Source organism: Phalacrocorax carbo, chromosome 3, assembly GCF_963921805.1.
Source record: "Phalacrocorax carbo chromosome 3, bPhaCar2.1, whole genome shotgun sequence".
In the NCBI taxonomy this organism is placed as follows: domain Eukaryota; kingdom Metazoa; phylum Chordata; class Aves; order Suliformes; family Phalacrocoracidae; genus Phalacrocorax; species Phalacrocorax carbo.
Window position 1 is genome coordinate 80,578,196 of NC_087515.1, and position 27,759 is coordinate 80,605,954.

At 43.0% G+C, this 27,759-nt stretch overlaps 1 protein-coding gene across 2 annotated transcripts; it reads left to right on the top strand.

The window, feature by feature from the left end:
* The first annotated feature begins 6,224 nt into the window (after positions 1–6,224).
* On the top strand, positions 6,225–25,194 carry POPDC3 (popeye domain containing 3). 2 transcript variants are annotated; one of them, XM_064447541.1, is made up of 4 exons: positions 6,225–6,360; positions 14,778–15,521; positions 17,376–17,484; positions 18,392–25,194. In XM_064447541.1, exons 2-4 carry the CDS (start codon positions 15,031–15,033, stop codon positions 18,710–18,712), a joined length of 921 nt encoding a protein of 306 aa, XP_064303611.1. In that variant the 5' UTR covers positions 6,225–6,360; positions 14,778–15,030; the 3' UTR covers positions 18,713–25,194. The 2 variants fall into 2 exon arrangements, with proteins under 2 accessions (XP_064303611.1, XP_064303609.1); XM_064447539.1 differs by lacking the exon at positions 6,225–6,360 and adding an exon at positions 6,660–7,017.
* Positions 25,195–27,759: the final 2,565 nt, after the last annotated feature.

Genomic DNA, 27,759 nt, shown 5'->3' on the forward strand with positions numbered 1-27,759 from the left:
TTCAGATACACTCTAAAAACGCTGAAAGGAACACTCTATCAATCTACAGCTGAATGAATGACCATAAGAATGAGTCTGTTGTCTTACTGTCTTTGGATTGCTTTAATAAAAGCATTTGTATTCCAGGAAGGAGGTAAGAATATAATTAATCATTGACACAACTGAATAGGCACATTGTCTGAGTGATTCATTAGGAAGCAATTTCAAGAATATTTATTTTGATGATATATATATTTTATAATTCATTAGCAACATAATAAAGTGAACACTCAAAAGAATCCATTTCCTATTTTTATACCTTTGAATTAAATATAACTGCATCCTTGGTATCTGTGACTCTCTTTGCAAAGCTTTGTGTCTGAAGCAAAACGCAAGAACAGCAACCGTGATGGATACAGTTAGTAATACCAGGAACCTGTATTTACAGGGCTGAAGTCTTTTTTGTATTGATAACCACAATTCAAAACAGAAATATGATATACGTGGTGAAATTCAGCCCCACAATCTAGTACTACTGATAACAACCTCAGCAGATAATTCTAGAACTAAATGAGTGCAACTACGTGCAAGAGCAGATATTTGCAATTATTTCTCCCATACTCCAGGTGCACTTCGGTGTGCGCAGAATGTGGGGAGAAGGTGGGAAACAGCAATGCAGAATTCCTCACACCACCATGCCACTCTTCTGTACCTACATGGAGCTAGGGCTATACTACAGCAGTTTGGTATGCTACGTGATTTTTCTCTCTTTGAATGTTTCAAGATAAGAAGTTTGGTTTGAAGAGGAGGCTTTTTTGACAAATATTTGAGTAGTATTTCTTAAACACCATAAGCCTTCATGGCAAGCCTGACCATTAGGGCTTACCTCGGTTCTGTTCACTGCGAGGGCTTGATGATATATATTACCTGTAGTTTCCACCTCCGATTGATCTAACACTTTTTTGTAGATGCATCTCCCTAACACCAAGACTGAGAGCTACAGTGGGTAAGCAAGAGTAATACAGCGCAGTATGTGGGTCAACTGAAATTGGTGCAACTCTGAGTTAGTCCAAAATTGTTTTTAACAAGAAGATGGGCTCCCTCAGCCGAATAGACCGCCGGCATTGGCCAGCACATCTGGTCATCTGGATCTTTCTAAGCAAAGACAATAATTTATTTAAAAGATCTTTATCTATTCTTAATGACAACACTTGTGAAATTAGCTTGATTGGTAAGGACTGAGACAGAAGGCTTCTGGGAAGATATGAAGGCAGAGCTGGAAGAAGGTGAAAAAGCAAAATGAGCAGTGGGAGTACAGAGTTAAAAATAAGAAATGTGAATCTAAAAGCTGTTGAAAACATGTAACTGCTAAGATATTTGACATGAAAACTTAGGCTGGGAATTACAGGTTTCCTTCCTTTTTCTAACAGCATCTAGTAGGAGGCGGATGACAACTCAGAACTTCAGCAAGAGAGAGTATCAGATACTGATATCAGAAACCATCTCCACGCCTGAAACATCTTTCAACATTTGTAATGGGAAGCATCTGCTTTATTCACATGACTATAACATAATCTTTTCATTTTCACAGTTGATGTCTTCCATAGTTACATAATGCTCTGAGGAGCTTTTAGATTTACACTCTGTCTTCTTCCCTTTATATTCTCACTCCTGAGCTTACTTGCGGGATGGACTGAACTCTGCAATGACGGAAATGTCAGGCCAGTGAAGCACCTCACCTCACAGAACCAAGTTTGAGCCGCATCCCCCCCGGTGTGGGCAGCCCACCTTTCACCTAATAGTCTCATGGTTAACACACCCATCCGGGAAGCTGGAAGTCTAGAACAATTCAAATCTACATCTCTTTTTTGCCATGCAAGCTATATTTGCCGGCTTCTGAACACCTGGAGATACTCAGCATCAGCAGGGTGTATCTGACTGAGGCGGAGATGCCATGAGGCAGCGGTTTTGGCATGTAGTCCAGCTTTAGGGCTAGTTTCCAGATTTGTTTCTGTACTTGGCATTAAACTGTATTTAGCTGCAAAGTGGAAATTATCTTGAGAAAATGCAGGTCTTTCCCCTCCCACACTGAGTGCCCAAAGCACTGGGCTTTCAACCCACATGGTTTTTGCACCCCTCTTCTTGGCCCATAGAAATCTTGGACCATTCTCTGGTTCCCACATTTTACAACAGCTGAACTTTGTGCAGGGCTCAAACCTTTGAGGATGAGAGAAGCAGGCTTTGAGCCTGTCCTTGGCTCTGCCATGGTCAGGCACAGTGACTGAGCTTAGCAATGGCTGTGTCAAGTGCCCTGAGCAGAGCAACTCTAGCCACGTGCCAAAACCACAGAGGGGGTCCCTCTGCAAACCTAAAGCCAGGAAAGCACTCACTGAGTCCATTTAAACATCTCCACCAGCAGGGACCACAGACTGGGATTCATATAGTTTTGTTACAGCTAAACCTTATGTTGGGTACTTCTTCTGCCTCTTCAAGATGCTGATGTCTGAAATGAGCTCAGACTGGGAAGAGCCAGTTTCCAGAAGGAGAAGTCTCCTTGCCTGTGGTAAGGCTGCTTCAGGGTGTGAAGTCACTTGGTCAGGGAACTACATCCCCCACACTCTTGCTTATGGAAACCTGGGTGGAGAAGTGGCTGAGGCTTTCCACCTTAACTGCAGCCGAGGATACTCAATTCCAAGTCTATTATCTGAAAGCCTTTAAAAGTGAAAAGATAAAACCAGAAACGAACTATTTAGCATCTTATTTGACTGATGCATAAAAAAAGCACCTTTTGCTTAAATTAAAACTCTTTTATCTGTACCTGACAGGGAATGCTGTTAATGGAATGACATTTTTAAAAAGGTTTCTAATTTGAATTCTGCTCAGTTCTGCAGGCTGATTATGAGCTGAACTACAGGATTATATTGTGTATGACACAACTTGGTTGATGTCTTGCTTGTAAAAGGTACCAATAAAAACTAGTTTACTACCTGAATCTTCCTACTTCAGCTGTACCCACAAATAAAGGGAGGAGGGGTTTCTGTAGAACTCAGCTATACAAAAGTCTGCTAAAACTTTGTCAAAGCACATAAAAAGTTTAATTCTCATCCAAAATGACTAAGAGCTCCTACACAAGAGCCCTCTTGCGACTACCTGGGAAGTACAATATTGCATCTATAGAGGAAAAGCACATTGCTTCTTAAAGAGATAATTCATCATGTCACCTACTACCATATCCCCCGGCTTCATAACTTATTTTTATTGACCAAGGACAATGCAGGGAAAGACAAATGCAGGGAAAGATTTATTAAACATTTAAAAAGCCTGAGAAAATATAAAAAATCTCCTCCTTGAACACAGTTATTGATAACTTTTCCTCTCAGAGTACAGCATGATGAAAGAAACACCATTACTTTACTTCAGAGATAATGGAGAAGGCACCCATCTGATGTTGTAAGTCCCTCCTGAACAGTTACTGAGGAAATAGATGGGGCTGTTTTCTAGACACTGAAATCGTACGCTGAGCTTTTTTCTTCCTCTGTCCAGGGGAAATTTCTGGCACACCCATGGGAAGGTCTGGTGCCAGCACTCTGGGGACACTTTTGGGTGCCTGCTCGGGTAACCCTGGCTTGACTGCAGCAACACTACGAGCAGCGTCTGGAGGCAGGGCTGTCAAGAAGCTGACAGCAAGGCAATCTTCACATTTTATGGAGCTGTCAGACTTCTCGTAGGATGGATCGCGCCCAGAGATAGGTGCATCTAAGGTACTCCCATAAATCTAATAGCAGGTATGAGAAGAGAGCTGTTTACAACGAGCCAGAAACTCACACCATCCAGTTTCACGGCTGAACAGTGGGACTGGCCCAAAGACACCAGTTCAGGTGTCCAGGTTCCTGTCGAGCCCAACTGGAACAAATCTTGCACTTTCTGCTGCACCTTCAGAGCTTGCCCTTGCTGGCTCCTCAGCCAGGTGCCTTTCTACCCTCTGCGCAGCGTTTGTCACAGCCGAGCCTCTCCCTCGACCCAGGACCACAAAGCCTCCTACAACTTTTCAGTTCTGATATTGGATTTCCGAGTCTCACCACAGGCTCTCTTGTAAGCCTACCTTTAAATATGACCTTTATATCTTGCCATACTGCTGCAAAGAATAATAGCGGTTACAGTTTGGGTTTACATTTATTATATTATTCAACTTTTTAAAAATAGTCATTTGATATAAGTACCACAAGTGGTTTTGAATATATCAAAGAGTAGTCTGATCACTCGAGTGGCCAGTTCAAAGCACGCTGGGCAATGCTAGTCTCTCCTCAGCCCGTGGTGGCTCTGCCATTTTACTATGGCCTCCCTTGGATGTCTCATCCAGGCCTGATTTTCAAGGCTAGATTGAGAAGGTCATTTGTAGACTTAGTCTTATAGTGCTATAGAGTATTTGATGTGGAGTTGATTGAATTAAAATAAAAATTATTATAGTAGAACTGTTCCTTGGTGACCTGTATGTCTGTGGAGGATTACGATGACTGTTGCTTCCAACTAAGTACAACTGAACAAGTGTCTTACAGATATGCCATCAAAATTTTCTTGCTTCTTTTATGATGATTAGGAAGAATATGTGTTAACTGATTTAATAGTTTTTATTAGAATGATGTAATCTTAGTAGATAAGTAGTTCAGACAAAAAACTCTAGCATCCTTCTTTTACTATGCATTTCCCCATTCTTTTGCTATCATCCCAATGAAGAGTAAATATAGTGGGTAAATTTATGCCTAATACAACTGGGGATAAATCTGAATAAGTGGTTGGGTGCTTTCAATTCCCCCCAAGTACAAAGAACAAAAAGGGGGAAAAATGTAGATCAGCACTGCCTCAGGTTTGCCGGTATAGAGATCTCTCAAACGATATTGCTAAAATTAAACAAGTTGTAAAATATCATATGCAGAGCATGTCTGAAAGGTAAGTATTTGGAGCTACACTGCAAAACCATTTAAATGGTTCATTAACTACAAGAACCTTAATACATACTTGATTAGATTTATAAAAGGACTTTTTTCTCTCAAAAATAATAAATATAAAAAGTACTGCAATCAGATAATGAAGTTTGGAATATATGTAACTCAAGATAGCTTTGGGTTAAACTGCTCTGGCTTTGTTTACTCAAGCTTTAGGGGAATCTGTTATTCAAAAAAAGTGTGCATCTTCTTCCCTGGTAAATACAGAGCTAAAAATCTTTGAAAAGAAAGAACCCTCTCAGGAAAGCGAGGTCACAAAGGTGTTAAGAAAAGCCCTAATCCCTCTGCCTAGAGCACCACAGGTTGCCCTGTCCTTTTACTTCTGGAGAAGTTCACATCAGTGCATGGCCCTGCTGTACTGCGAGCGTGTCAGCGCCCGTGGGACCTCGGTGCTGGCCGCCGGCAAGCACGCAAGGTTCTCCACACTTGCTATTTAAAAGGTATTATTGCTCATGCTCCAGTTATTGAGAAATAGCTTCCGTAGTAACAGGAGCCGCACGTTTAATATGCTGTGATTTTTTTGTATAACAACCCATAAGTCTGGCTCCTTCCACAGATAAATTCTCTCTCCCCGAGACGCAAAGTGATCACCAGAACAACCGCACAACCAGTACGCTGAAGGGCTTATCTATCGACACTGTAGCAACGCTTTAACTCTGTTCTTGGGAGGCACATACTTGTTCTGAAACAAAGTAAGCGAAGATCATGTATGGACAGATGCACTAGCCATGCAATGAAGGCGACCCTGAAGGCACATATCTCCCCTCCGAAGAAGCGTGCTGCTGGGGTGAGTAGGTGAAAGGGCAGAAAATCCCGTTTTTATTTATTTGAAACCAATACTTCCAGACAGTTTAACCCAAAGGACACGTCTTCCTCTGCGCACCTCCAAAGCCGCAGGTTTTGCGTCCACGTCCCGGCCAAGCGCCCGGGTTTAAACCCGGCTGCAGACGCAACGGGATTTAAGTCGCCCAAGTTTAGCGTGTGGCAGGGCCGGGGGCTCTGCCGTCCCCGAGGGTCCCCGCCGTCCCCGAGGGTCCCCGCAGCCGCCGCCGCCGCCTTCCCCCGCCCGCCCCTTCGACGCCCGCCGGCAGCGCGGGGCGGCGGGGGAGCCCCGCGGCGGGGCCGCCTGCGGGGAGCGGCCCCGGGCTCGGCCCGGCCGGGGTGGCCCCGCGCCCGCAGCCCCCCGGGGCCGGCGGGAGGCGCCTGCGCGCTGCGGCCGCTCGGTGCCGGCCCCGGAGCTGGCGCCGCCCGCAGCCTCCCGCCGGCTTCTGCCTATTTTAGTCACAGCGGCGGCCGGGTGGCCGCGGCGGGGCCGGGAGCGGCAGCTTGAGCCCGTTACCGTCCCGTCCGGGAAACTTTTCCGAGGGCGCGGGCAGGGGTAGGTAAGGGGCGCCGCGGGCAGGGAGGGCGGGGACCGGGGCCGGGGCGGGCCGAAGCCCGGTGAAGCCCCGGCCCCCCCCGCCCGCCCCCCGCCGGCGCTGCCCAGTCAGGCAGCGCGCGGAGCGTCGCCCCGCTCACCCGGGGCCGGGGGTCAAGGGGGGGCGAGGGGGAGCCGGGGCCGCCGCCCGCCCCGCCCCGCCCCGCCCCGCGGGGACACCGGCGGCGGCGGGGAGCGGCCGTCGGGGCAGGGCAGCCCCCCCCGAGGGCTCGGCGGCGCCCTGGGCGGGCGGTGGGTGGCGGGGGTGAGGCCGGGCGGGTCGGGGCGCCCGAGTTGAGCCTCGGCGGGAAGTTGGAGAGCTTTCCCGGGGCCGCTTTGTAGCGGAGCGGGGCTCGCTGCCCTGCGCCTCCCCTCCGGAGGGGTCTGTCTGAAGGGAGACTCCTCCGTGTTTATCTGGGGTTTAGGGTTTGTGTCTCAGGAGAACGCGGTTTCTGGTTTCTCCTGGGGTGCAGCTGCTGCCCGCTCCACAAGAGCTGACTCGGGGAGTATCTCTACTTTCGCAAAACCAGCTCGGGAGCCGGGGATTTCTTCTGCCGACTAGGGCTTTGCTTCGTAGGCTGCCGTTACTTGATTCTTCTCTCTCCCCATCAACAAATGGTAAGAGCAGATGAACCCTGAAATTAAGATCTAGTTTTGCATTTGCTGGTGGTTTCTGTCCAAAGATACAATGAACGTTACAAGATGCTTCTTTTCCCCAAGCTATAATAGTTTTTTGCAAACATATTTTTCCAAACTATAATATTTTACCACATTTTCTTCAGCTGTTCTGTAAAGCTTTGCGTGCGTTTAGGCTGTCAGTCACTTTATGGGCAAACATTTTATATAGCTGATTTCTTGTACTATTGAATCACGGACCACCTGGTAGTGTTATAAAGATGACATAGATGAAATCTGGCTTCCAGAACCGGGGCTTCTTGCCACTCCTGTTGACTAATGGGAATATGATTGTATACGTACATGCAAGTAAAAATGTGTTCACTGACAGCAGCAAAACAAGAAATGGTTTCCACGTCTGCAGAACTGTTGCTGTTCAGGCTTTCCACAAAGTTCTGTGTGGTGCCAAATAATAAAGCAGCTTAAAATGTCAAGTTTTTAAGAAGTGCCTTGCCTGCAAAATAGCAAGTACACTCTAGTGAGGAGAACAGATCTCGAAACGAAAGGAAATGCGATACAGGTAATTGTGAAGGCAAAGTTTGTGGCAGGAAAACCTTTTACGGTGAAAGCTGAGAACAGGAGGTTTAGTAAGGATACAAGAAAATGGTTATTAGCTGGAGCTGCAGTTAATTTTTTTATTAAGTGTGCAGGCTCTTCAGAGATGAGATTTTATTTTACCATTTCAGTGTGTTCCACTACCTTGTGAAAAAGAACTCTGATCGGTGTCTCCTGGAGATGACACAGTACCTGCAACTGGGCATGCCGCCGTTGCCCGAACAAAAGTCAGGTGTTCTGACAGTGAACAAAGCCTCCGTTTTTTATTATGTTACGTGGTGAAACTGAGAGTATTCTGACTCTCATGGACAGAAAGTGATCTAAACCAGTGCCATGTGCGTGCTTCTGCCTGGCTCTGCTTGGTATGTAAAGCCGTATGACACTTGTTCCACTGGGACAGAGGGTAGAGCTGTACTTCTAACCCTCCAGTAACGCTGGATAATTTCAGCAGCTCCATTAGGGCATCCTCGCTGTGTTAGGACACCCTTTCACTGTGTTTAGAGCTCACGGGGTACATGAATGTGACGTTTCATGGCTCAGCGTGCTGTTTGTCTGCTTGAACGCAGGGCTCATGACACTGCTTCTCCATAACGCAGTTGTACGTGCAGGGGTAGTGTGATGAACCAAGCCTCTCTGTTTCTTTCTTTTTTGGGAAATGAAGTTCACGTCAGGTGGTTTGTTTCATGGGAATACATTCCTGTCCAAAGGCACTACTACACCGTACAAACTCATTTAAGCTGAATTCTGCAGAGTTCAGCTGTAGTTCATTAATACAGTTTTAAAGCACTTGTGAAATATGCATTATAGCGGCTTTCTCTATTATTAATTTAAAAGTAAAACTGTAGAAAAGCTTGAACTTGTGCTTCACTTTGCAGTTTTTATTACAGAGCACAATAAAGCAGATCCCCTGAATTATTTGGCCAAAGCTGTTCAATATACAAGAGCCTTGCTCAAATTTACCGAAGTACTAGCAATCCATAGTTAGTTTAAAAAAAGTCTTGACTGTCATTCCATATTCATGTTTCCTACGAGCAAAAGACCTTAAGAAAAGGAGGGAGGGGATTATTATTCTTAGTTTGGCAGGAATACCACATGTACTTGTGGTTCATCAGTTCTGATTCAAATTGGAAGAAAACCTGTATCTTTTTTCATATCAGATACTGTCTAGATGATAGAATAGACAGCATCTTCAATATTGGCTTTGCAGTCACAGAGCCTTGCGTTATATATTTTACAGTGATAAATGAGGAATTGTTTGAGTACTGTAAGCTGTGTATAGTAAGCCGGTCTTTAAATATTTAAAGACTAAATAATAGCAGCTTCACTATACGCAGTGCATCTAATGAACCTTAAACTATTCTGTATTGCTGTGGGTTTTCGTTCTCTCTTGATGCCTCCCCCCACCCAGCTTTTTTCCCCTTCTTAAAAAGATTAGTAGGTATTTGAGCAAATTGTAAGTAGAATCAGGCTTTCCCAGCTGCAGCCAAACAAGCTCAATGAATTCACAGTCCCATGAAAAGGCTCCCATTAAAGTGCTCTGCTTTGGAGGACGCAGTTCTGCATCCGCTGCAGCAGGGAGACAGGAGTCAGGCCCAGCCTGGCGAGGAGGACGATGACCAGTCACCAGCCTCGTGTGTTGGTGGGTTGTTCGCACGGACCATTGACATCAACGTAGAGATGCCGTTGGGGTGTCTCCAGGGTTAGGCAGCAGCTGAGTGAAGAGGGTTCTTGGTTGAACAACATTGAATATGGAAGCCTGAATTCCACCTGACCAGAGCAGGGTTTTGGCCCCCAAAAGCCCTGCTTGGCTGGTGGTTATTTCTCAGAGCTGCCCTGAAGGTGGTGAACCACCACTGATGGCTGGATGTGCCCCAGCTGCTTGTTTTGTAGCTCTGAGCATTCCCAGAAGGATCACTCTCCAAGAAGGTATCACTTCACATGGATGCTCAGCGGGCAGGGGCCCAGTTTGGCAATCGCAGCCTGCGCAGCCCAGGAGGTACTGGGAGGACTGGGAAGGGTGCAGTTTGACTGCTCTTCCTAAGGCCTGAGATGCTTTACCTTCCAAGCAGCCGCCTGCACTCGGAGCACTCATCCAGGGAGTGAGACATAGCGATGAGACATTGATGAGACACAGGATGCCTTCCTCGGCCCAGGGGAGTGCAAATCTGTCTTCCCGCCTCCCATGAGGGTGCTCCGAGTGACTCATTTTGACTCGTGTGGGTGGGTCACTTGCTGCCCTTCTTGTTGAAGCTGTGATGTTTTGCAGAAAGGAGACCGAGTGAGGGAGAACCATGCTGCAGTTGCTCTTTGTTCTGCAATGGGTAGAGTCACCCATGGAGCGGGATCCTGACGCTTGGCTGCCGGGGTTGCATACGTGTTTCATGTTAAAGCATTATATCCTGTTCTTTGAAGAACATTGGCAGGAAGGGATGCTGGCTTCACATAGATGGAGGTTTCTTCTGAAAGGTCTATATGAGGAATAATTTCAGAGATATACCTATTTTCAGTGTTTTCTGTGGTCTAAAGTAGCTGCTCAGTTGGTGTCTGAGATAGGCTTCTAGATTTCATTGGTGAGACCAGCTATGTAACTTCCTAGGTACATACAACTTTTTTATATTAAGTAAGTTAAGACAGAAGTCCAGAAGACATCATTGTGATCATCTAATCTGACTTCCTATAGAACAAAAAATAGAGTTGTAGTAAATCAATTAGTTTTTTAATAATAGCATACCCAGATTTATTTTAGGTACCAGACAGCATCCTGACTCCCTTAATTCCCAGCAAAGGAAATCTTTAAAGCCATCACATTAATTACCTTTGCTATGTATGTTTTTGTGTCTTTGTAACCTGAATATATCTAGTTTTATAGTGACTGATTATCTTGATACCTTTGTCTTTTGGATTGGGTAGTCCTTTTCTTCCTCATCCTCTTTCCATCTTTCTGAATAGATGTTATGAACTGTGATGAAGCTACTGTAGCCTTCTCGATATTGTGCAGGCTGCATTTTCTCAGGGAAACCATGTGTTTTCCAGTATTATAATTACTGCTTTTCCTAGGGTATAGCTCAAGAAGTTTAAGGTAGCTAGCTTACGTTTTTAGTGGCAGCCCTAATTGCTGCATGCATGTTTTGAGCCTGGAGTGGGTTCAAGGACAGTTTATTACTGAAAATACCTTGTTTATCTGCCCATACTTGCCTATAGGCACATAGCCACACCTCTCTGTAGGTGCGTAGCTCCTCCGTGCACTGAGTTAGATGCTGCATTGCAATTAAGTGTTTGGTTGTCTCAGTCCCTTTGGATATCTAACCCCAAGTGAACCACCGCAGAAGGAAAGTAGCCTGGCGAAAGCATGCTACGTAAACAACCATTGAGAGAGATAGGTGTCAGCAGGAGGCCAGAGAGAGGATTTCAGAGATGTGGGGGCAATGGAAAGAAGGGGTACATTAATTGACATATGCATTTACATTGCATGTCAGAGGAAGTACTTGCTAAAATCAAGGAACAGCTTCTTTTTATACACCTAAATGATGGCCAGAACAGCTGTAACTTGCCAGCCTAGACAGGGTGCTCAGAGCTCGTTCCTCTGGAAGCAGGAGGCATCAAGTCCGGGAGGGGTCCCTTGGCTGGAGGGTCCGCTTGATTCCCAGCAGAGTGGCTGGAGCAGCTTCGCTGACTGCCGAGCCAGGCTGTGGCCACTAGCTTATGTATAAACATCTACACTGTAGACGATTAAAAACAGTGAGACAAATCCTGCTAAATCCAGCATAATCTTATTTTGTACATGTAAGCATATATGCTGTAAAGGAAAATCTTCCCTTTTGCTTCCAAACCTTTAGTAAATAATTGATCCACGGTGGTTACCTGATCAGCATGTATGGTTCTGTAGCCTGTCAACAGTACAGTGGGAAAGTGCTGAGTGCTTTCTGGCTGAATACTTGGGATAAGACAACTGAAGAATGGAGTGTTCGAACTCTGAATAGCTTTACTTTTGACTTAATTAAAAAGACCAAACAGAGAAGTGCTGGTGGCCTCTGGGCTTGTAGGATGTATTTTTTTGCAGAAATTATTGTGATCTAGACACAGTAACTAACTGCTCACTCAACACTGCTAACTGAAAGCTTCTCAGAGCTGAATTTGAGTCATCAGTGACAAAAATGGGGTAAAGTACCCAGTTCTCAGGCAAATAAAAATTGTACGTAATTGGTAATTCTTTGTGGGAATACTATAGTGTATGGGGAGAATGCCCATTTAGGGAGGGGGAGGTTGTACTATGTGCATTTAAATTACAATATAAATTCATTCTAGTTTGACTGTTTTGGTCAGTCTGCTGATAAGCATGGACTGCTTATATGAAGTTTTAAGTTGCTGGCAGGTATTTATTTTGGAGAGTATAAGTGAAATACTCCATTTACTGCTCTGAATCTCCAGCAGATTCACTGATTTTAACACTTTCTGATAACAGCTTAGTCCTTTCAGTAACGCTGCAGTTTGTTTTAAAGAAGCCCATGCTGCTATATATTGCTCACATCTAGTCTGGGCTGTTTTTTCCCAGCAGTTGATCTGCTTTTGCAGGTGAGGGTGAGATGTTTGGTGAGGCAAAATACTCAAAGCATCTCAGTAATTCAGCCTGTGTTGGCAGGGGATGTCTCCATCCTGGGCTGGGAGGAGACCTCTTCCATGCACCTCTGGCTCCAGCAGCCTACAGATGTCAATGTTGTGTTATTCTGGATATGGTAGTCACATAGCAGAGACTGTGCTTGTGCATGGTGCTCCTTCTCCATAAGCAGGGGACAGAGTAGAAAGTATTCAATATTTACTTGGGGAAGATATAGTTCTTCAGGCTTATAATCAAAGATACCTGCTTTAAATGCAGTTTCTGCTGAAGCTTGTCTGATCACCACCATCAAATGAACCTGTAGCAATAGCTGTTCACCAGAGAAAGGACAGCTGAAGCAGGATGTCAAACAAGGCCACGTGAGTTGGCACGTTCCCTGTCCTGGTCGCTAGGAACACCAAAGCATCTCAGTGAAAGGATGGAGTCCCCTCTGAGTGTTTACAAACTTGATAATGCCGTGCTGCTGTGGGCACTTTGTAGGCAGCTCCTCAGTGGAGCATGGCTCACAGTTGGTGCCACGGCTGTTTGGTTTTTTTGGTTTGGGGGGGATTTTTGTCCCCCCACCCCTGCTCATAGTAGATGAATGGCTTAATTACAGTGACTGTTCTGAAGCTCTCAAGAGTTTAAATTTTGGACTTGTAGGAACTATAAAGAAAAATGTGAAAGGCCTTATCTAGCACTAAATACCAATCAAAATTAGAAATTTACTATACCTAGGCCCATACATAGTCTCTGCTCTATTTAAAAACTTCATTTAAAAAACTAACAACAATTTTTAGCTCCCAAATCTTAGAATAATTTCTTGACGAAAAAGAGGTGAAACCTCTCTGCCTGCCTGCAGCTCACTGGCAGCAAGCATGCTGGCTCTTCACCGTAGCCCTGAGAAACCAGGTCCATTTAGTAGCAGGCTTCATCACTATTTCCAGAGGGATTGTTTTTGCCTGCACACCTTACGTAGCTCAGGAGAGTGTCATGTTGGTGAGGCTGTATTCTGTGCTAGCGCTGGCATCCTTCCTTTGCTCTTCCTCTTGCCTGGATGGAGGAGGGAAGCCCTCTCCAGCCCGAGTGATGCACAGTAAAAGTTCTCATTGAGCAGAACTACTGAAATAAGTGGGAATTTTGCATGCAGTGGTTTTGGAAGACAGGTCCCATTTTAAAAAAATAAAAAGTTACGAATACAGGACATTTTTTTCAGGGCTTTGGTTTTGTATAGGATGTCTATCTGTGTCCTGTTCTTTCCAAATTATTTTGACCCATCTTGCCATGAATAGACGTTTTACAGCAATACTATGAGCTGTAGTGTGGGCAGACTGTGAATGCATTGGAAATTGAACATAAATTTTGTTAAATTTTTGCAACATCATGACAAATTACTGCAATGTGTGACTTTACATGACAAAATGACATTGGTAATGTAAAGTAGATTGCAGTACAGATCCATGGTGGTTTTGTTTATGGCATTCATACAGCTTCCCAGGTAACTTCTCAGTTATGGATCCATTCAAAACACTGAATTTTTTGTAAAAATTAACGTGAGAACTGTTCAGAACAAAATGTTTGTATTAGAAGTATTAATAACCAAAACTCACTCTTATCAATGATTCTTTGAAAAAAAAAAACGAAACCAAAAACCAAAACAAAACACTTCTGCCACTGATTTTTGACAGTGCAGTGGAAATGCTGACTGGATTCAGAACACGAGATCTGGGAACTGCATGTTCCAGTTCTTTTGGTTCAGAAATTTTACCCCTTGATCACAGAAGTACCACCTAAAATTCCTCATGCTCTTACTGTGCTTAGGTAACTTCTTCATAGCTGATGCAGTTCTCATCTCCCATTTCCCAAGGGCTAAATCCTGCACCCAGAGGGGAATCCTGTACCAGAGAAGAGTATTTGGGTAAAGAGACAAACAGAAAAACTTACAGTTACAAGCTACCTCCTTCTTGTATGGAGAAGACGAATACTCTGGAGTAGAAAAGACCATCCCTTGTGATACTTGGGTTTTCCTAATTGTGGTGGTTGGGGACATAGAATGTTGTCTCTGGGGACAGAGACCAGCCTTGCTCAACTCATTAATGATAACATAAAAGCAAAGGAGGGAAGTGAGAGTGGTTTGACAGAAATCCAGTGTGAGATGGAGATGGTGAACAAGGAACAAGAGACCACTGTCTCCTCTTATTCAAGAGCTAGGTAGGGCATTAAATGAGACTCACAGGCAGCAGGTTCAGGATCAACAAAGGCAGCTGCTTTCTCAGCGGATAGGCTGTGGAAGGACTTGTCATGGGACGCTGTGGATGCAAAGTACAGGTTTACATGGATTCAGCAGCGATTCAACAGTTGCTACAGGGTTCTTAGATACAGAAGTATGGTCTTCAGTTGAATGCATATTAAGGTTTGATCCTGGAATCACAGGGCTACAAGAGGAAATGGATGATTGTAATGCAGTCTGTGGTTTTAGAGAATAAAAGCTTTGATAGAGTTTAATTGATGAAAATTATTCTATAAGTAATTTGTCTTTTCTTCACTTGTCCAGATCAGATGAAACTACAGATGACATGGCCAAAGTCAAGACAACACATGAACTGATGAGAAACAGCATTACCTTCTGAGAACTTTAGCCTCCTAGTTGCTGGAAATCCTAAGTGCAACTTTACTACCAAAAACGACCCTGACGTTATGTGATCATCGAGCAGAGTTTGCAAGAATGGAAAAGCAAAGGACCCCACTAGCTATATTGCATAAATAAAAATTTCCAAGATTCACCAAACTGAAAAATTATTCCAGCCATGGGAGAAAATGCAAGTTTTTGGGAAAGTTTGATATATGCACATCCTACCTGTACCACTTGGAAGCAAGAGGCAGAGGGATCTATCTACCACCTAGCCAGTATTCTCTTTGTTGTTGGCTTTATGGGTGGAAGTGGATTCTTTGGGCTTCTCTATGTCTTCAGTTTGCTTGGATTGGGCTTTCTCTGCTCTTCTGTTTGGGCTTGGCTGGATGTCTGTGCTGCTGATATATTCTCCTGGAATTTTATACTGTTCGCCATATGCTTTGTCCAGTTCATTTACGTTACCTACCAAGTTCGGAGTGTTTCCTTTGACAGAGAATTCCAGGAACTTTACAGCGCTCTCTTCCAGCCTCTGGGAATTTCCTTGACTGTCTACAGGAAGATCGTCTTGTGCTGTGATGCAGAAGTGGTTACCCTGGAGAAGGAACACTGTTATGCCATGCAGGGCAAAACACCTATTGATAAACTGTCCTTGCTTGTGTCAGGCAGGTTTGTATCGGTTTGTTCAGACTTACTGCAAATATCTTTATTTTTCCTCCTTGAAAACGAAAGCAAAAAAAAAAAAGCCTGATTTGTGTATTGTTTGTTCATTTTCCAGTACAATAGATTAAATATTAATGCAAGTAATATAAATATTAATAGACTAAATACACTTGTCTAGGGCAGCGGTAGCATCAAAACACTAAGCACAAAATCTGTAACAGCATAAAGAACAGGATTTTAAGTCATTCTTTTCCAGACCACTGTATCATAGCACTTAACAGGTTAGGCAGATAAAGGGAACAAAAGTGTGCTTCAGTCTTCAGGCTATGGTTGCTGTCTAGCTACTGCCGAGCTGATGAACACAGCATCTTTCTTATTTTTCTTTGTTAGTATCACCTGAAGCAGAACTAAAAAGGTAGTTATGAAACTGAATATACTGAAATAAACTCTGTTAAACAGAGATCTTGATACAAACTGTATTTGGTTGCTTTCTGGGGGGTAGGAGAAGAGAGGGAGTAAGGGAGAGCGGAAGGCCTAAAAATGCCCTTCCATTAGAAGGGAACATACTTGAGCTCTATCAAGATTTGCAGAACAGAGTCTACAGTTGCTGTATACTGTGGCTCTTAGAGCCTGAGGCAATAAATCGACCCGCTTGTGCTCTCTGATTACTGGGGACCGTTCTGGCAACCTTGCTGATGCTTTCCTGAAGGGAAATACTATCTTTTGTAGTGTTTAAAAAGCAGTATACAGTACTGGACCACCACAAGAGTAAATGGGATACCCAGAGATGATGGCCATGGTGTCTCTTTGATGGGACACTTTGTAGGTGCATTTTGACAGCCTGCTGCATGGACAGAAGGAATTTGTAGGCAGCCTGAAACTCATCTGATTTAGGACTACTTGCAAAGAACAGTATGGATTTTAGGTAGTTGTCCTTAGTGACACCCTGGTTCAGAGCATTCTTGGAAGCTGTCTAGAAAGTACCATGTGGAGGTTGCTTTTGGTCACAGTCATACTGAAGGAGAGGTGTCCATCCTGCTACACACCCAGCCAGTTAGTAATCATGCAGGGAGTTCCTGCTACTCTCCTTCGTGCAGTATAGGGCTGCTGCTCTTGATTTTGAAAGAAGCATTGATCTCGGTGCAGAGCAGATGTAAAAAGGGAACTCCTACAGCTTGGGTTTTTTCTTTTGGTTCGTAAGGTTTAAGCATACATTTGGTGCTTGTGTGCCTTCAAACTTAAATATGATTTAAAAAATAGAAAGAAATTTTTTCTTTGGCATCTGCAGAAGGCCACAGCATTCACACAGAGGTCCCATACCTCTATGCTGTTCTCCTGGCTCCAGAGACAGTCCTGTGGCCATGTAATTCCTGTTAAGCATTGAACGCGCCCTATCTAACACATGCCGTGGGGAACTCCTGCCTCCCACTCGCTACTTTTGCCACTTTGTTCCCTCTAAAATGTGTACTTACCAAACCTAGAAGTATATCCCATGGCTTTCAAGTGAAGGAGGCAAACAGTGTTATGTGCATTGGTCTTTCACCTCTCCGGTGCACGCTGGCCTTTTCATGACAAAGCTTGCATGTCGCTGCACAGACCTGCCCCAGAGAGAATAGCATGACTTGAATAAGGCCTGGAAAGATTTGCATTTCAGTTGCATTATTGTCTTGTATTGTCTTTCAGCTGGCCTGATCAAGTTGTGTTCAAAAATATAATTAGGATACTGTTGGCCAGTGATTGCTTTTTCATGCTCTCAAAGGTATATTTAAACTCCTTACTTAGTAGAAATAACACATTCTTGTTGCAGTCGTTGCTGCTCTACAGGTAGTACTAACAAATTAACACATCTTATCTTGGTAGGATCAGAGTGACAGTTGATGGGGAGTTTCTACATTATATTTTTCCTCTTCAATTTCTGGATTCTCCTGAATGGGATTCACTGAGGCCCACAGAAGAGGGAATTTTCCAGGTAAAAGTGGAGGGTTGGGGTTTTTTTTAATACTACAGAAAATTGTTCAAGTACTAATGGGTTTAGAAATAAGTTCATTTAGTTGTGGGTTTTGTTCGTGAAATTAGACAAACAAGGGGCATTCCATTAATCTGGGGAGGGAAGTCTTCTTTACCCGCTGGACTGGTTATGCTGTTTGTATCTTCTTTCTGTTTGCATCTTGTTGTTATAACAAACGCAGTTTTTCTTAAAGCCGATCCAGAAGGTAGACTCTGAATTCTTTGGCTGTGCTAAAATCCAGCCCTGAGAAACCAGGTTTGCAGGAGGTGGGTGGAAGTTGGTGCCGAAGAGGCTTCCCTACGGGAGGTGAACCAGAGAGCACAGGCTGGGGAGAGGCGTGCCTGTGGTACAGCTTGGCATGGGGGACAGCGTGGGGGACAGTGTCCATCGGGGCTGCCCCCTGAGATCCGTGAGCCCTCCCACTGCTGTCACTTGACTGACACGCTTGCTCCTGCCTGTGTGGGATCTGCTGTCTCATGTCACAAGGGCAAATGGCAGTTGTTGAGAGCTTTCTTTAGACCTGCCATTCCAGCTAGGGCTGCCAGCAGTGAAGCAGGGAGTGCAGGGCCAAGCCCAGGGTGCGCCGCTCAGTGAGGACATAGGCATACTGTCACTGAGGCGGACAAGACTCAGTCATTCGGTCCATTCCCACTCACCCTTCTCACTTGTCTTTTGCATGCAGTAGATCTTGCAGAGCTCTTTGGTTGGATTAAATGGTGTTAATTGCAGTAGGGGCAGAGACATGAAGTATACGTTATAGACACAGCCTGCATGCCTGCTGAGAGAGGGGGTGCTTTCTGAGCAAGGGCAGCAGCGGCAATATCACCTAGCCTTATCACCTAGCTAATTTTAATTTTCTCTTCTCTAGGTGACACTTACAGCAGAGACAGATTGTCGATATGTGGCCTGGAGGAGAAAGAAGCTGTATCTGCTCTTTGCTAAACACCGTTTCATCTCCCGCCTGTTCTCAATTTTAATTGGGAGTGACATTGCCGAAAAACTGTATGCCTTGAATGACAGAGTGCACGTGGGGAAGGGCTTTAGGTACGACATTCGGTTACCGAACTTCTACCACGTTTCACTGCCAGAGACCCCTCCGGTGCAGCCCTCCCACCACCTACAGAGAGGGTCCCCCCGGCGCAAGCCCATGGGGGTTACAAACTGCAGCTCTTTCAGCACACAGTCCTAGGAAGGTAAACTCTGCTGCAGCCATTCCCCAAAGCAATGAAGGGAAAGGCAAAGTGTTGAAGCAGAAGAGCAGAAAGATGAAGCAGAATGAGACCCAGTCAAGCCAAATTTGATTGACAAGTGCCATTTACTTTCATTGGATTAGCTTGAATTCTTCCCCTCTCTAGAGCCAGCAGGTTGGCTTCTGCATTTTGATTGTGCAATGTGTTTAGTTTCTGTTGATTCTTTTGTTGGTGTTCATCTCCTTACTTTTGGAGGAAAACAAATCAAAACAGGCTGAAGTTTTATTGTAATTGTGGTAGCCTATGTGTTATTTTTTTTAAAAAAACAAACCAAACCCACAGTATTTGTAGTTATACTTTCTGAAAATTATTTGCCATAATGAAGTATAGTCAGTATAGTCAATGAAAGCAAGTAAGTTGTCTTCAAAATATAGTGACTTGCTGGTAACATTCATATTTATGTCAGGTGAACATTGTCTCAATTAACATGAAGAATATTGCAGAAAAAAGACCAAGAGACTGATTGGATTGGTTTTGTTTTTTAAAGAAATGAAAGATTTTGAAATGCACAGCAAGATTCCTAAAAAATAATCAAAATAAAACAACAAATTCTGTCCCATGAGCGTTTGGTTTCACTCTGACTGTCCTAAAGAGATATTATGTGAAAACAAACATAAATGTAATTGCTGGCATTAGAAAAGTAAAGCAGTTCTACTGCTGCAAATATAGCCTAGGGAAGTGATTGTGTAGTGTTTCCAATAGAATGTGATGCTATAGGATCTAGGCTTCCACAGTATCGGTGCCATTCGTGACATGTACAATAAATACTGTTAATCAACTGCCAAACCATTGGAGTTTGTTTTACAATATTCTTTTTAGCCAGGTTTGTCAGGAAGAAACTAAGAAACAGCCACAGCAATAAATACAATTTTTAACCGAAACATTCTTGTTTAGCTTCCAGAGTCACTTTTCTGTGCCTATGAAATTCTCGTTCTAAAAAGTATTTTCTCCCTAACTCTGTGGTGTTTTAATGGCATAAGGGAGCGCCAGCTCACTCTTTGGTAGGAGAAAGCTGGTTTCGACTTGAGGTCACTGTGCCTTTGGGGAGAAGTGTCTGAATGTCTTTGCTAACTCACCTTCCTGTTGCTATGCCTGCTGCCTGCCAGTAATCAAAAAAATAAGAAGCATTACTATTTTATGAGACTGTATTGCTGCTTGATATATCGGGAGGTAGATCACATTTTTAATATTTTAAAATTGCTGGACTGTTCGGTAGGACAACCATTGTGTGTTTGTGTGTGTGCAGGGACACATAGGAGTTTAGATCCTGGGAGTTGTTGCTGGAGGACTTAAAATAACGATACAAACTCATGCTTGCAAGATAATCATGCAGCATGTATAAGAAAGCTATTAGAGGTGATATGAAACACTGTCTCTTTAAAGGACCTTCAGTGTAGAGCAGGCAACGTACGAGTTTTGCTTTTAGCTTTATGTCCCTTTCTCAGAGGGTAAAATCTGCCAAACATAAATACCATAGCATGCAATGTGATAATCCCCAAATCCTCCTAATAACCCTCCTCGTGATGTATTCTGTATGTATTACTTAATGTGTGGAGTCCCTGAGTCACAAAGCTGCTTTGTCTTGGTCAAAAGAGCATTGAAAAAAATGCAAACAGAGAGTTCATTGACAGCTATTGAAGACTGACCCAGAAAATAACTAAGGCACAAAGTGCCAGAGGCTGGCAGCGTGTAGTAAGGACATACAGCTGTGTGTGCCCTCTTCCTATACTTTTTACGGTTAAGGGACAAAATAGCAGGCTACCTGACCCCTTGGTATGACTCAGCACATGTATTCTCATGTAACGCCAGCGGTGTGATTAGTATTATGTCTTATTTGTCAGCAGTGCCTGGCACCTGAGGTGGGGAGGAAGTGCGTCATCTCTCATGGATGTTGTCACTTAGGCTGCGCCTCATGATCCCTGCTCCGGTTCACCTGGCTGAGCTGCTCTGATAACCTTATGCTGGTTTTTAACAGGTGGTTTAAAAATAGCCCCCCATCTCCCATCGTTGTCTTAACTTAAATAGGGTTGGCATTTAATAAACTAGCATGATCATCTTCACCTTCAAAATAAGACCAAGGAGTCTTGCCCACCCAGCTTCTGTATCAAGCTTATATATTCTATTTAAACTATAGCATAATGCTTAGAAAGATACCTGCTCTGGAGTGATGGGTACTTCATTGCATACTTTGGTCATTTTTTCTTCTTTGTGACTGCCGCGTGCTTTGGTTTCAGCCTCGTTTCCAACCACAATCCTCTGTGATGCTTTTCTCTGCTGCAATCAGTTACTATCAGAAACCTCTACTAGGACGTGTCTGAGTCAATATCTGAACATACTCTCAGCTAATCTTGTTTAGCTTTTGCTACTGTGCTTTTTGGGCTTTGAGTCACTTTTTAAAAATTGTTTCCAGTTTTCCAGCATCTGTTTAAGTCATGACTAGCAAAACATTTCAGCTGTAGAATTCAGGGCATGTATATCTACAATGATACAAGTACACATAAAAGGACTGGAAGCGAGACAGCAAGCCCTCTCCACCCATTTTTTTTTAATCTTGACAGCACTTCTAAAATGTACCGTAAAATACAGTATGTGACTCATAAACCAATGTTTTGGGAGAGCTGTATAATCTACCTATTATTATTTCACTGATGTCAGTGAAATAATACAAGCTTCTGTGATACCATACACACCCAGTCATTAGAGAGTTGGGGTTGCTCAGCCTGGAGAAGAGAAGGCTGTGGGGAGACATTGTTGCGGCCTTTCAGTACTTAAAGGGGGACTATAGGGAAGATGGGGACAGACTTTTTCACAGGGCCTGTTGCAATAGGACAAGGGGTGATGGTTTTAAACTAAAGGAGGGTAGATTTAGACTAGATATAAGGAAGAAATTTTTTGCTATGAGGGTGGTGAAACACTGGCAGAGGTTTCCCAGACAGGTGGTAGATGCCCCATCCCTAGAAACATTCATAGTCAGGCTGGATGGGGCTCTGAGCAACCTGATCTAGTTGAAGATGTCCCTGCTCACTGCAAGGGGTTTGGACTGGATGACCTTTAAAGGTCCCTTCCAACCCAGATTCTATGATTCTGTGATTATTTATAGGTTAGTAAACATCTGGAGCTAGATGAAGCTCTGACGTGAACATCATCCAATTTACGCCTGTGCTACTACTCAGGAATAGTTACTGGTGAGGTGGTCAGGCTCCTTCATAATCAGTTTAAGTAAATGGATACTTGAGTCCATGCTGCTTTGTGAATTGAGGACACTATCAATGAATCCTTTTCTTGATCTGCAGTGATTCCCCTTTACTCATATTTTACATTTTTAACAGTTCCATAATCTCTGTGGGGTTATGTCTACATTTGTATAGTTACAGGTAAGAGTGGCAGAATCTGGTGCACGTGACGAGCTGCTCATTCATCAGCATCAGTTGATCTTCCAGAGTTTTTATAATTGTGAACGTCATGCTGGAATTGCCCTTACAGCCTGCAGAAGGGTTCAAATTTACTGCACAAGCTAAAAACGCATATGGCCTAGGACAGTCCAAGAAGAAAAAAAAAAGGCGAGCGCTCATCTTCTTACAGGTTTTATCCAGGAGAGGTTTATTTTAAATTGGGCTTGTGGCAAGCTAATTTATTGGATGCAGCAATGTTTTGTGAGAGCTTCAAAGTGAGTCTTGCATATTTAGGGCCATGGGACTGACCCTGCAACTCTCGTTAGGTAGTATTTTCTTAACTGGTAGTAGTGTAACCACAGGTAACAGGTTCTAAATGATGTTTTTAATCCATCATGCAACTCTACTCAAAACTACAGAATAACCAGAGGGAACGTATCCCAATGTACTACTATAACTAATAATGCTACACAAGGCAAATTGTAAGTGCTTGATGAAAAAGATTATTTTATGGGGTTGCCTATGGTAATAGAGGCTGGGCTTGGTGACTGAGGAGGGCCATCCCAGTCCCAAATTTTCAAGAATTAATTGCCCTGCAACAAACCAGCGTGATAGTGATCAAAGACAACTCAGTAATGGAAAGAATTATGAATGATGGCAAACTATACATATAGATATATGACCTCCACTAGGACAAAGCTGGGAAAGCTGAACACATGCTTGGATGAAATTGTATAGTTTTGCCACACTGCAGAAAAGTATATGCTTGCAGTAATTAAATGTTATGTTGGTGCTACATTTCCAGCAAAAAAGTGCTCTACAGTTTTCAATTATTGTAAATTATAAATATGACATATTTGGGTTCAATATACATGAAAAATTATTATGCATTGTTGTACTGCTCATATAAACAGGTCTTGCAAACGGTGTGTTAAAAATGAAAAAATCCATAGCTATTTAGATGGAAGAAAACTATTTAACTAGAAGAGGAAAACATTAATAGCTATTTGCTGAATTCAGACATTAACAGATTAAACATTTTTCTATTTCCATAATAATTGAATGCATATTCTTCTGCCCCAAAGTGCTACTGTATAACAGGTATTTTTTTCACAGTACAACAAAATAAATACCTTAAGCTGATTTGTTAATCCCTCTCGAAAAGACTTACTTTAATTGCATTAATATGCATAAAAATACAATAGGTTCAGGGCTCCCAAGAGAAAGCACCCATTGTTTTTTCTGTTTGTCTAATTGACATTAACTTTCTAGTAGATTTTTGTGTGTCTGCAGTTTCTGCTTACTCTAATTCTACTTCTGTGTGAATCAAAAGAGTTAATTGAATTTAGCATGTAAATCAAGCCACTTCATCCTGATGAATCAAACCGTGTAGGTGGACCTTCGTCAGTAGGAGCATGTAGGAGAAACGCAGTGCAAGCATGTCATGTGTGAGCCCCAGGATTCAGGGTCGCCTCCCAAACCACGGCTGGCAAAGCCCTTCTAGAGCATAGCTTTGCAGGTGGTTCTGCCAGCAGAGGGTTTGGACCCGAATCATCACTGTGCAAGCCAGAAATGTTTTTAAACATTGTCATGGACTGGGAAAAAGATGGGGCATTCCCAAAAGCTTGTGGGAGCAGAAGGATTTTGTAGCAGTTTTTCTTCTGCAAAGAAAATAGTGGTAAATAACTATTTTAGCACTGAATCTCATAGTTTTCATTGTATCCACTAGTAACTTTCCACCCAAACTTGTCTAAAGCCTGGGGGAGGTAATAATTTTCCAGGAGTAATGTACTTCAGGCTGAGAAAGACACTGAAGCCAAAAATCCCTTTTCAGTGATAAATGCTCTAACTGTGTCATCGTATAGAAGTGGGCAGCACCATCACCTTCTGTAGCAACCACATGTCATACGTGAGCATTAAAGCATCTCAGATGTGTGAAAGGAGGTGAGTGCGTCCTTGTCCCCAGGCAGAGAGTCTGGCCAGACAACCCCCAGTAGCTGGTGCCCTGCCAGAGCCAGGGCTCAGTGGAGGTGAGGCACACGTCTGTTTTGCATTTCCCTTGTGTAGGTTGTCGTGACTCCTAAGAAGCATAGAGGACTCCTAAGAAGCATAGAGGAGTGCTGGGTTTGGACTTCCAAGGGCCAACTGTAGGACATGGCAACAAAGGCGGGATACTGGCAGGTAAGCTATAGGATGGTGTAAAACACGTTAGGTATATGCCTTCTCTTACCCTGAGGTAAACAGAAAATAACTTATCCCATAACAGGAGTGAGGCAAGCCAGTTCACATCTGCTAGGATACACAAGGATGAGTATCAGCATCTACCATAAACTAGCTGGAAATCCTTACTGTGCTTTGTTGATTTAACTCATTCATGTCAAAAAACCTTAAAATTTTTAGTGAATCCAGTTGTAGCAGATATTCTATTTTACTAAGGGATTTAGCTTAGATAATATATTTTGTATACTTATTTTGAATATGAAGCAAAACTGTCCTGTTTTCATTTTCACAAAGGTTGGGTCCTCTCAGATGACCTTTTTAAGCAGCTCTCCCTAGTGAGGTGAATGGGAGTACTTCCTAAAAATCAGTCATATGGCACCACGCTCTGGTTTTTACTGGGTCTCCATTTTCTTGTTCACTTATGGCTTTTCCAAAACTGTGTCCTTTCAGTAAATATGTTCATATTTTAAAGAATTGAGGAGCAATTATTAGTAGGAAAAAATATGATAAAAACAGGTATTCTGAAATCAGATATGGAACATAAAACGTTTTTATACTGGTTTTGGTTTTACAAATTATTAGTACTTTTCTCTGTACCATAGTCACTGCCATTTTAGTTCTAAAACTGCTTTATACAGTGGTATATGTACTTAAGCTAACACTACATGCAAAAGCAATAGTCATATATATATATATTATCTGTACGTTTACTGCGATCTGTATCCCTGTTTTTAATGCTACATTATAGGGTTTTGTTTGTTGCTTTTTTTCTTTACCGAACAAAGAAGTGTAATAAATATTCATCAGCAGACTGGTCTTATTTATTCGTTGAAATTGGAGGAATTTATTTTTTTTTAATTCCATGTTTGTCTTTACTCTCACGGAACACTCAAACAGTAGCAAGAGGCAGTTGTGGTATAATATAACTCTGCACACATTTTGATAGTCATTTACAATATGCACAGCTGAAGTCCAGCATCTGGATGTACAAAGCAGCATAGGTGGGGTGGACAGTAAATACAGACCAGAGGCTCCTTAGCAATTGTTTGATGCAGACTCTTGTGAGATGGTAGAGGTGGCAGCTAATCCAGATATTGGGTGCTTATTATCTCCTTGAGGGTTATGCTCAAAACAAGGAGTATTTCAAAGATTCTTATTTAGGACTGCTAATCTGATCAAGCGCATAAAATGCTCCTGTTTGATAATTGGGCTACATCAGCCCGTTTCTGTGCGTTTGCACCAAACTTGTGCATTCCTGGATTGCCTTTTGCTCTTGAACTTTTGTTCCTAGCATCTATTTTTGGCTTACTTTCTTCCCTAGCATGTTCCTTCATGGGATTATCCATTTTCTCCCCATTCTTACTCTCTTCCCTCTGTCTTTTTGCAAAGAAAAAATTAACTTCAAAAAAGATACCTCATGGCCATTCACAGTTCTTCTGAGTTAATCTATTTACCTTTTCTTCCCCCTCAGTGTGTAGAGTATTTTCACTCTCAAATCCTACATGCTTTCTCTGTCATTTTTTTAAATAATCCTGTAGACTCATCTTCTGCCTCCTCCCACTTCTTCCTTGTCCTCCTTCAAGTTTTTAAGTTAGATTTTTTGATTATTTTTTTTTTCAGTTCTGTCTGTCCTTCTGGATGTGTTAAACACTTGTTATTTAGTTCCTTTTTTCATCTTGAAATAAAAATCTAAATCCTATCAATAATTTAAAGAATTCCTAGAAAATTGTAGTTTTTAATGATGCTAATATGCAAAGTCCTGGAGATTCAAGCCTAGCCTTTGCTTCTCAAAAACAGCCACTGGTGAATATCAAAATGCACAGCTAAAAAGGACTAATATTGCAACAAAACATCAATTACCCTTGTACCAACACCCAAAAGCACACATGAATTTATACCCTGGCAATATTTGCAATTCCTTTCGTTTGTACAGTCACATAGTCTCGCACAAATTCACAAAGATCTCTGCAGAGAAAACATTGTGAGCTGCAGTTGAGATGGATTTACTTCAGGATTAGCACAGACATCTTTGCATGATCATTCTAAACTTTCTTTGTGGATGGAAGTTGTCCAAAAAGAGAGCAGAGGAATCACAGCCAGTTCAACCAGCACTGCCAAATCCGCTTATGTGGGGACCCCTAAGAAATGGGATGTTACCTAGCAAGCAGACAGATGCAATGCAAAAGCACTGCTTTATTATTTGCCTTCCAATGGCATGTGAAGTAGGAGCTGCCTCAAGCTAACCAAGAGCAACATGTTGATAGCGACTTGAATCCTGGACAAGCAATGTGGTCAAAACCCGCCTCCAGTACTCCTCTGTTTCCAGAAACACGCAGACCCGCTGGAGACGGGCTCCCTGTTATTCCCTGCTGCCATTAGCAAGCTGCCCCGGCAGGGCAGTGACAGGTGCACCGTGACCATGCCCTTAGGAAATCCAATCGTTTTTATGGCAGCTCTCCCTTTTTTGGGAGAATCATGTGATTTAGGTACAGCAAGAGCAAGCAGAGCAGGCCCTTCCAGCAGCAGTCTCAGGAAACGCATTTGTGAGCAGCTTGCAGGCTTGCAGAGAGTGATAGAAATCGCTCACTGAGCAATTTCAAATAATGAACATACGAATTAAATTGTCAGCAGGAGACTGCTCACGCATAATTCGGTAACAGGGATATTTGCTAAGTGTGATAGAATAAACTGTTTTCCTGTGCACAGTTTAGATAACTTTGATAGCAAACAAGTTTACTTTGCCCTTACACCTCAGGATTGCGTACCCTTGGCATAAACACCTGTCACAACCAGTACATCTGTTAAATCTTGGATATTTTGACAGATCATTTTAGAAGAAAGTTGGCTCCTGGCTCTAGGGTTGCAACAACCAATTACTCTATATCAGTCAGACACTTGAAAGCCCCAGGATATTATGTTTTGCATCTCTGATTCAAAAGAGGTTCACAAATAGATAGCCCTTCTTGTACAAACAGGAGACACCCTCCCTGCAGAAGCAGCATGGGAAGAATTGACAGACTGTATTGCGATATATCAGAAAGTGGCTGTCAGAGGGTCTGAGGTAAAAATGCACCAGAAGGCACACACTCCTCTTAAAGAAACCTCCAGAATATTAAAGAGCTGAGAGAGTGTTTGTCATTCACAATCTTTTCCATACAAATTTCTTTCTAATAAAACATCATTCTCAAGGATGCTTTCAGGTAAAACCCAAATAAATATTTTTTCCTGTTGAAAAGATGTGTCATTTTTCAGTTATATGGCACATAACTTCAGCATCCGGGATGGGATTTGTCTCAGTGAAACGTGGCACTTTTGAACTCTGCCAGCATATTTCATCCCACTCCAGACAGTTGTCAAACACTCACAGGATTAAT